This window comes from Budorcas taxicolor, chromosome 10, assembly GCF_023091745.1.
Source record: "Budorcas taxicolor isolate Tak-1 chromosome 10, Takin1.1, whole genome shotgun sequence".
NCBI lineage: Eukaryota > Metazoa > Chordata > Mammalia > Artiodactyla > Bovidae > Budorcas > Budorcas taxicolor.
Window position 1 is genome coordinate 23716544 of NC_068919.1, and position 10990 is coordinate 23727533.

A 10990-nucleotide genomic window follows, 5' to 3' on the forward strand; every position below is an offset into this window, starting at 1 on the left:
GTTGCCAGAACTAATATGACTATAACAGTTTTCTAAGCCCTGTAAGATTCTAATCAATCTCTTAGTGTTAACCAACTTCAGAAGTCCTCCTAAGTGAAATAAATATTCAGAGAAAATATTCTAACATTTTGTGACCAACACAGTGAGACCCAGTGGGGGGAAAAAATTCAAGAAAATTGTCTGTGAATGACCCAGTTAAGGAGGCAAATTTTCAGGGAGAGAACATGAGGAGTTCATCTTTAGTTTTCTATCTTGAGTGAGACACAAAGTGTTAAATGAAAACCCATACAGTCAATCCCTTAAAACAGTCAACCTAAAGGCAAGTCCTTAAGCATCTGATTAGTACATGATAGGAACATTCTAGGATCTTAACTATTTATTGTTACTTGGTTTCTAAAGCAAGTAAAAAGTTCCTGAAATAAAATTTACCAGACATGGAACCGTAGGCTTATATAAAAGTACCTCTGTCTGCTCAGCTCTCTTTGCCTCATTTGCAATCATATAGCAAAAGATCGTTTAAAATAAAACAAGAAGCGATCGTGAGTGTCTGAAAACTCCACTACCATGAGTGGTTTGTGTTCAACTCCTCCTACAGTCCCAGGCACTGTGGCACTCAGTGCATAGAAGTACTCAGCTGAGTCACCCCAATGGGCTGAGAATTTCCTCAGGTTGAAGGAAAAAATCACTGCTCTTAAATTCAGCCACGAGGCCTCTAATGCCTTGAACCACGGTGTTCCCTGAAAAGTACTTGAGGAGCAGCTGGGGTCTTTGCCTAGGGTACTGGATGTACCAGAAGAGATAGAGAGTTGCACCATGAGAATAGTTACACCTCAGCTCCAGTGAGGTTCCTTCAGAGACCAAAACAGGCTGGGTCATTGACTGGCCTCAGGAATCTCCTGAAAAATCAATGTCATGTCAGTAAAAACAATGCAAACATCACTATGAAAAGAATTGTACTTGTAGTAAGAGTCTGTAGAACTACAGACCACTAAGAAACTTTACTCACTCAGGGCAAATATCCACAGTATTGAGATGAGCAGCAGCAGCATGGCTGAGCAGTGGAAACACTGTGAAGTCTTTTCTGAATGATCTCCCCTGAGCAGACAGGAAAGTGGCAGGAGAAAGAAATTTAAGTCTGGACAAGTTCCTTGCTAAGACAAAAACGCAAATGCTGCTGAGACGAGCCTGCAGCTTTCTGATGTTTGATGTCTGATTCCTCTCTCTTGCCTCTGCAAAGAACTCAGCAAGCTGCAGGGAGGACGGACTGAACAGAGGAAGCTGAACAAGATCTTTGGTTTGTGCACATTGCCCTCTGAAGGCCAAATGTAGAACAAAGATCCCAAGGCCCCACGTGTCTTCCTTTTATTTTCTGAGCTACATCAAAAACGTCTGTCTTCCCAATATGCTTTTACCATCCCAAATCTATGATGGTGTGTTAGTCCTAGAGTCTACAGAAAATGAAGACAAAGAAAAGAAAGTGAAGTCACTCAGTCATGTCCGACTCTTTGCAACCCCATGGACTGTAGCCTACCAGGTTTCTCTGTCCACGGGGTTCTCCAGGCAAGAAGACTGGAGAGGGTTGACATTTCCTTCTCCAGGCAATCTTCCCCACCCAGGGATCGAACCTGGGTCTCCCGCATTGCAGGCAGGCACTTTACGGCTGAGCCATCAGGGAAGCCTATAGAAATTAGATGTCATATAAAAGTAGAGTAACAAGTTAGTTCACTGAGAAATCAGTTTATAAAAGGCATCTCAGAGTTGGAATTTGAGTCTATGAGAGTCTTTGGAATTAGGCTAAATGCCTCAGACAGTTCTGTCATGGTGGTGATGGAAGATGGCAGAGATGTTTTCTTTGACTAATGCTCATGAGTCCACATGATGCTTGTGAAATCTTTTAGTTGTAAAGACAAGGCCCAAAACTATAAGACATTGATGAAGAAAATTTAAGGAGACACAAATAAATGGAAAGATATATTGTCCTCATGTATTGGAAGAATTAATATTGTTAAAATATTCATACTACCCAAAGCAATAGGTTCAATGCATGCGGGCATGCTCAGTGGTGTCCAAATCTTGCAACCTCACAGACTGTACCCTGCCAGGCTCCTCTGTCCATGGAATTTTCCAGGCAAGAATACTGGAGCAGGTTGTCATTCCCTGGTCCAGGGGATCTTGCCGACACAAGGATCGAACCCACATCTCCTGAATTGGCAGGATGATTCTTTACCACTGAGTCACCTGGGAAGCCCATAGTTTCAATGTAATCCGCATCAAAATGCCAATGGCACTTTTCACAGAAGTAGAAAAAATAATATCCAAAATTTTATAGACCTAAAAATGATCCTGAATATCCAAAGCAATCTTGAGAAAGAATAGCAAAGTAGGAGGCATCACACTTTCTGACTTCAAGCTATATTACAAGCTATAGCAATAAAACTTTTTGCTGCTGCTGCTGCTACGTCACTTCAGTCATGTCTGACTCTATGCCACCCCATAGATCACAGCCCACCAGGCTCCTCCATTCATGGGATTTCCCAGGCAAAAGTGCTGGAGTGGGCTGCCATTGTCCTCTCCGTAAACTGTTTGATATTGACATAAAAACAATCACACTGATCAATGGAATGGAACAGAGAGCCCAGAAAAAAATTCACTTATATATGACCAGTTAATTTACAATTAAAGAATATACAATGGATCAAAGACAATGTTTTCAATAAATGGTGATGAGAAAACTGCACAGTCACAAGCAGAGGAATGAAAGAGCACCCCTATTATACTCCATAAAAAAATCAACTCAAAAAGGTTTAAAGACTTGATCATAAGACCCCCAAAAAAATAAAACTCATAGAAGAAAACATTAAGCTATTTTCAATAACATATATGCATCATGAAAGCATTAAAGTAATGAAATAAGTCAGAGAGATACAGACAAGTATTTAATGATATTACTTACATATGGCATCTTAAAAAAAAAAAAAAAAAAAAAGCTTATGGAGAACAGATTGGATATTGCCAGAGGTAGCAGTCAGTACTTCAGTGCAATCTCAAAATCTGAAGAATGATCTCTGTTTGTTTCCAAGACAAACCATTCAATATCACAGTAATGCAAGTCTATGCCCCAACTATTAATGCTGAAGAAGCTCAAGTTGAATGGTTCTAAGAAGACCTACAAAACCTTTTAGAACTAAGGCAAAAAAAGATGTCCTTTTCATCATAGGGAACTGGAATGCAAAAGTAGGAAGCCAAGAGATACCTGGAGTAACCAGCAAGTTTGGACTTGGAGTACAAAATGAGGCAGGGCAAAGGCTAACAAGAGTTTTGCCAAGAGAACACTCTGGTCATAGCAAATACCCTCTTCCAACAACACAAGAGAGACTCTACACATGAATATCACCAGATGGTCAATAGCAAAATCAGATTGTTTATATTCTTTGCAGCCAAAGGTGGAGAAGCTCCACACAGTCAGCAAAAACAAGACCAGATCTACTGCTTTGGGTCTAGAATTTTGGTTTTGTCCTCTCCCCACTCTACCTTCTAGTGGATTCTGTCACCTAATTAGGTTAAAAAGTTGGTTCTGCCATGAAAATATTATTGTGTTTCCCTCAAATGAACCTATGTTAATTAGGGCACACTGTCATAACCAAGATATCCCTCCTTTCACCCCAAATGCACTGGCTTAAAGAATGTGACTGCTCTCTCAAATAACCACCTCTACTGAGGTGAGAGATCAGGGTGACAGAGCAAATCTGCTCCATGCAGTGATTCAGGGGTGCAGGCTCCTTGCTTTGTGGTGCTTTTCATCCCCTAGGATATTGCCTTGACTCTACACATGGATGTCACCAGATGGTCAATACCAAAATCAGATTGATTATATTTTTTGCAGCCAAGATGGAGAAGCTCTATATACAGTCAGCAAAAACAAAACCGAGAGCTGACTGTGGCTCAGATCATGAACTCCTTATTGCCAAATTCAGACTTAAATTGAAGAAAGTAGGGAAAACCACTAGGCCATTCAAGTATGACCTAAATCAAATCCCTTACAATTATACAGTGGAAGTGACAGATAGATTTGAGGGATTAGATCTGATAGACAGAGTGCCTGAAGAATTATGGAAGGAGGTTTGTAACATTGTACAGGAGGCAGCGATCAAAACCATCTCCAACAAAAAGAAATGCAAAAGGCAAAATGGTTATCACAATTGAGAAAAGAAGAGAAGCTAAAGGCAAAGGAGAAAGGGAAAGATATAGCCATCTGAATGCAGAGTTCCAAAGAATAGCAAGGAGAGATAAGAAAGCCTTCTTAAGTGAACAACGCAAAGAAATAGAGGAAAACAATAGAATGGGAAGGACTAGAGGTCTCTTCAAGAAAATTAGAGATGTCAAGGGAACATTTCATGCAAAGATGGGCACAATAAAGAATAGAAATGGTATGGACCTAACAGAAGCAGAAGATCTTAAGAAGTGGCAAAAATACACAGAAAAACTATAGAAAAAAGATCTTAATGACATAAATGACCATGATGGTGTGATCACTCACCTAAAGCCAGACATCTTGGAGTGTGAAGTCAAGTGGGCTTTAGGAAGCATCACTATGAACAAAGCTTGTGGAGGTGATGGAATTCCAGCTGAGATATTTTGAATCCTACAAGATGATGCTGTGAAAGTGCTGCACTCAATATGTCAGCAAATTTGGAAAACTCAGCAGTGGCCACAGGACTGGAAAAGGTCAGTTTTCACTTCAATCACAAAGAAGAGCAATGCCAAAGAATGTTCACACTACCACACAATTACACTCATTTCACTTGCTAGCAAAAGAATGCTCAAAATTCTCCAGGCAGGCTTCAACAGTATGTGACCCGAGAACTTCCAGATGTTCAAGTTCAATTTAGAAAAGGAAATTATATTCATGATAAATTCTGAAAATTAAACTCAGATTTATGATATGAGAATTTTTTAGGTGCAGTTGCCACATTAAATTATTACAGGGCAAGTTTTCAAATTTAGACAACTTGGTACATGTTCTGTATGATTGATATAAAATGAAAAAAGTCAAGACTGAGAACATATTACTAGAAAGTTAGTTTGGACATCTGTTCCTAAGTGACTTAAAAGGAGCTTCCAGACCACAGATTACGCAACCACTCAACTACCATTTCTGGTCTGGGATCTGCAGGTGCATATTTCAGCTGGAGTTCTGCAGCAGGGAAGCTCTCTTTTATTAAACTCTGGGGTTTTTGTTTAGCTATTCCCACTACTTCAAGCACTGTGAGCTCCCAGAGAGCACAGAAATACTCTGCAGAATCTTCCAGCTGTAAATCCGAAATGGTGAGGCTGATGGATTTACGAGCTTTCTGAAAATTTACAGAGTAGCGGCCATTCCTTGCATTCTGGCCAGAAGAAACCTGATGAATAAGGTAAATCATCTCTCCACTGGGAAGCAGCTTGTACCAAAACAGGTAGTAAGAGCTCCAGGTTGCTCCATACCGACAGTTCAGGGTGACTGACTGTCCCAGTGGACTGGATATGTCTGGCTGGTCTTGAATAACTCTCTGTGCCACACCAGATCCTGTGGGGAAAAAAATCAGGAAACACAGCTGAAGTAATGAACAAAATAATGTAGGAATTAGACTAATTTGGAACCCAAAGAAAACTCAAATTGAAATCATAATAAGTATGCTTTTCTCCAGTCTTCCTTTCCTCCTAAGTCCCTGAGAAGCACCATGCGTCTGTGTGCAGTCCTTTCACCCTGAACATGTGCACTCATGTTTGGAATCATCCCTACCAGAGAAGGTGAAGGCCAGGGACACCCAGAGCAGGCTGAAGAGCGGCATGAAGCATGGATTTCCCTGCACAAATATGCTGAGTTTCTGCCTTAAGCGGAGAGCTCAGTGTCTTTGAGTTCCTGGCAGCACATATACATACTACCCAGTACCTGTGTGACTCCCCCCAACGGAAAGTGGGGTTTGTCATGTTCATAGGCCACGTGGTCTGTGCACACATGGGAAAAAAGTCTGGCTCACCACAAACTTTATTTTGTCTACTTGTCTTTTCCTGGTAATTGAGTTAGGCTGATCCTGAAAAGGAGTATGGAAAAAAGCAATTAGTATTAAAGGTATGAGCTGAGGGGAACTGAATTTTAAAGTTGACAAATATTGATTATCATTCAGTAAAATAATTTTACCAGCTCATTTAAGATAGAATTTACCATAGGCTATGAACTCTTTTTGTAACTTACTTACTGGTCATTCATTTAGCCTATTCTTACCTTTCCTCCATTCAGAAGCAATGATTTTTTCAAAACACATAGATTTTCAGCTTTCTTCGTGAAAAGCTATCTTGTCTAAAATAGTTAACTTATCTTTTTTTTTTTTTTTTCTTAACTGGGTTTTAGGGCTCTATTTAGATTTTTTAGAAGTGAGTGAAGTAGCTCAGTCGTGTCCGACTCTTTGCAACCCCTTTGACTCTAGCCTACCAGGCTCCTCTCTCCATGGGGCTCTCCAGGCAAGAATACTGGAGTGGGTTGCCATTTCCTTCCCCAGGGGATCTTCTTGACCCAGGGATCAAACCCGGGTCTTCCGCATTGCAGGCAGACGCTTTAACCTCTGAGCCATCAGGGAAGCCCCAGTAAATAAAATTAAAATTACTTTAACATGAAATGAAGAAACATCAGTTCTTTTGACTTTCAGAATCTATTCATTTATATGTGTTTTTATGAAACTGTAGCAGGAATAAAATATTGTTCTTTTGAAATCCAACATTGAATCTTATTTATTAGACTTTGAGGAGGATCAGGATACTCAGTCTTGTTGCCTCTACAAGGAGAATTGTACTTATTAGATCATGTGTCCTAGAAGTGTACTGATGTCACTCTGAAAGCTATAAGATATTGATGAAGAAAACTGAAGATAATGCAAGTAAATATAAAAATATTTCATATTCATGGGTTTTAAGAATAAACAATGTTAAGATGTCCTCTGAACTAGAGCAATCTATAGATTTAATGCAACTCCTCTCAAAATAGTCATGGCATTTTTCATTCAAATAGAATAAATAATCCTAAAATTTGTATAGAACCACAATAGACCACAAATAGTCAAAGCAATTTTGAAACAAACAAACAAACAAAGTTGAAGGTATCATAGTCCCTGACATCAAAATATGCTTCAAAGTTGTTATAATCTAAAATTTACATTGTTGGCCCAAAAACAGAGATTCAGTCAATGGAACAGAATAAGGAGTCTGGATTTTAACCCTTGTATACATGGTCAATCAATCTATAACAAAGGAAGCAAGAATAACCAACTGGGGGAAAGACTGCTTCTTCTGTAAGTAGTGTTAGACAACTAGACAACTACATGTTAAAGAATGAAATTAGAATATTTTCTCACAGCATATACTAAAATAAACTCAAAATGGATTAGAGACTTAAATATAAGACCTGAACTCATAAATTCTTAAAGAAAGTATAGGCAATATGCTTTATGACATTCATCTTTGCTATATTTTTGTATCTATTTCCTCAGGCAAGGACAAAAAAGAAATGACACAGAAAATAGTATCTAATTAAATTAAAATATTTTGCACAGTGAAATAAACCATTAACACACAAAAAAGGCAACCTATCAAATGGGAGAAGATATTTGGAAGTGATTGGTCAATAAAGGGTTAATGTCCAGAATATATAAAAAACTTTTGCACACAATATCAAAACTACAGGCAGAGGACATGAATAGGCATTTTTCCAAAGAAACATACAGATGGCAAACGGACACATGAAAAGATGTTCAACATCTCCAATCATCAGGTAAATGCAAATCAAAACCACAATGAGATCTCACCTCACTCCTACCAGGATACTATCATGACAAAAATGAAAAATAATTGAGTATTGTCAAGCATGTGGAGAAAAAGGAAAACTTGTGTATTCCTGCTAGGAAAGTAAGCTGGTGTAGCCTCTTTAAAACAATATGAAGATTCCCCAAAACAATAAAAATATAACTACTATATGATTCGGGGCTTCCCAGGTGGCTCAGTGATAAAGAATCCACCTTCAGTGCAGGAGACACAATTTTGATCCCTGGGTCAGGAAGATCCCCTGGAGTAGGAAATGGCAGCCCACTCCAGTATTCTTGCTGGGAAAATTTCCAGAGATGGAGGCACCTGGCGATCTACGTTTCCATGAGGTTGCAAAGAGTCGAACATGACTGCAATGACTTAGCATGCACATGCATTATATGATTCAGCAATTCCTTTCCTGGGTATCAGAAGAAAACAAAAACACTGATTCAAAAATATCTATGCACCCAAATGTTCACTGCAACATTATTTCCAACAGTGAAGATATTTAGAAACAACCTCAGTTTTCAGTCATATGAATGGATCTAGAAGATATATATGTGTGAGTGTGTGTGTGTGTATATATAATAGAATATTACTAGCCATAAAAAAGAATAAAATTTTGCCAGTTGGGGACAGCATGGTAGACCTGGAGGATATTGCACTTAGCGAAATGTCAGATAGAGAATGACAAATACTGTATGCTTTCACTTTTATATGAAATCTAAAAAGTAAAACAAATTAACAAATATAACAAAACAGAAACAGACTCAGACATATAGGGAACAAACTATTGGTTACTACAGGGGAAAGGGGTGGGTGTAGGGGTGAAATAGGTGAAGGGGCCTAAGAGGTAGAAACTTCCACTTACAAAGTAAATAAATTAAAACTAGGTAATGTGCAGTGAAGGAAAAGAATCAACCCTGCCAAGAACTTGACTGTAGCCAGTGAAACTGATTTTAGACTTCTTGCATCCAGAACTGAAAGAGGATAAATTTGTTTCAAGTAATCAATTCATATATGAACACTGAACAAATATCTTCTGTTTGCTTTGCCCCAGTCATAGGATGAGATATGAGTATTTGCAATTTGCAAATGTAATTGCAATTGTGAGTTATTTGTATTTGCAATTATGGTAAGGCAGATTTGAGTATTCTTGAGACACCCAGCTAAACTGGATAACATCTTTATTGGAGTCATTTTCAATCCTTTTAGATCCTGTCACTTTTTATCGTTTTGGGTCTAGCATATTGTGTTTAAATATTTACTTTAGATCTGTAGTCTTATCTAGATACTCTCCTAGCTACAAGTCAGAGGTTCTAGTGCAGAAGGAAATATAGGAGATATTCAGAAGGGAAAAGACCAAACCCCAAATTCGGTGGGCCAAAAAGTGTTTGTGGTTAAAACTGTACCCGTGTAGGTAAGAAATACTAAACAGTGCAAATACCTGGTAACGCGTCATGGTGTGACTGTGGCTGGAGGAGGGGCTGAGCCCCGCGGAGGGTATGAGTACAGGCTGCAGGTGCTTGGGGAGCACTACGCTGCACAGCACAGAAGCAAGTGCCTGAGTCTGTGGTCTATGAAGAGGAAACATGCAGTGAGTTGCAGCGTTCTGTGGGTACTGTCATGGTGTTTAATCTTCCATCTTCGTTTGTTCCTGAAGGAATGTAAAACAGACGGATGAGGCCCCCGGGGTTCTGACGGAACCACTACGCATTGTCTGTGAGGGTGGAGAAATTACACCGCAATGTAGAGTTGGCTCCCTCCTGTAGACTCAGGGCTGGGGGACTCTGCTCCACATCCACCCCTCTCACACTTGATGAGAAAGAGAGAAACAGTCACAGGTGAGGGTCACAGTAGTGTAGTGTAAGTCGCTCAGTAATGTCCTACTCTTTGAGACCCCATGGACTATATAGAGTCCATGAAATTCTCCAGGCCAGAATACTGGAGTGGGTAGCCTTTCCCTTCTCCAAGGGATCTTCCCAAACCCAGGGATCAAACCCATGTCTCCTGCATTGCAGGTGATTCTTTACCAGCTGAGCCACAGAGCTCCTGCAAAACCCTGAAAGTGCCCTCAGGAATGATGAGGATAGAAAGTCTATAGAACCTGTGAGCTCCTGCTTCTCCCTCCCACAATACTGCAGCTACTCAATCCTTCAGATTCCCCTGTGGCACAGCCCCAACTCACAGCAAACCTGGGCAAACAGAAGCCCCAGCACAGTGTCCACTTGCCTCTTCATGACACTTTGCTTTGTTGCTGGGAACAAAATTTTCACCTTAAGATACACAGTAAACCCTGGGTGGTGAGGGTCGTGACTTGCCCGGAAATGTTCCTGCTCCTGCAACCAATCAGCTCAGCCAACAAACCCTGCTCAGGTGACACTGACAGGAAGCGCCACCTACCATCATCAATTCCATGGAGAACACTGAACTTAAGAAAACAAGACTTTTTATTTTGTAAAATAAACAACAACAACAAAAAACAACAACAAAGAAAAATAATCCAGGATGTCTTTGAGAACCAAACTCTTCCAGGATTCTGTTTGTCTTCAAAAAACATGCCAACTTCCTAAAAATAACACTGCCTGAGACCCTGAGTCTTTTAAGCTACCAGATCTCGGGAGGTTTGTGTTCAGCTCCCCTTGAAGTCCCAGGCACTGTGTCACTCAGAGCACAGAAGAGCTAGGCTGAGTCTTTCCAATGGACTGATGTTTTCCTCCAGTGGAAGGAGTTCTCACTCCTGTTAAATTCAGCCTCAAAACAGTAGATGTCTGAAACAAGGCTGTCTTTAGATGAATATTTCAGGAGAAACTGGAGTCCTTGGTTAGAGTACTGCACATACCAGAAGAGATTTGCTTGAGCAGAAGATGAGTGGTTGCACATCAGCTGCAGAGGGGTCCTTCAGAGACAGTGATGTGGCCATCGGGCTGGGTCACTGACTGGGATCTAGCTCCTCCTGAAACATCAATGCTGAATCAATGAACTCAGCTAAAACAAAAAGTCTCTATTCAAAGTCAAATTGGAACAATGTTCCATGTGCAGACAAGGGAGTAACATGGAATGCCAGTCAGTCAGGAAAGGAAGCACCTCAAGGTGGACCCCACAGTCATGGCAGAGCAGTGAAGAAGTGGTGAGAATCTTTCTTGGAGATCCT

At 40.2% G+C, this 10990-nt stretch overlaps 1 gene segment (V, D, J or C); it reads right to left on the reverse strand.

Annotated features, from left to right (window-relative positions):
* Positions 1-5105: 5105 nt before the first annotated feature.
* On the reverse strand, positions 5106-5831 carry LOC128054725 (T cell receptor delta variable 1-like). The segment is given in 2 exon segments: positions 5106-5566; positions 5783-5831. Coding segments are annotated over 2 exon segments (510 nt in total).
* Positions 5832-10990: the final 5159 nt, after the last annotated feature.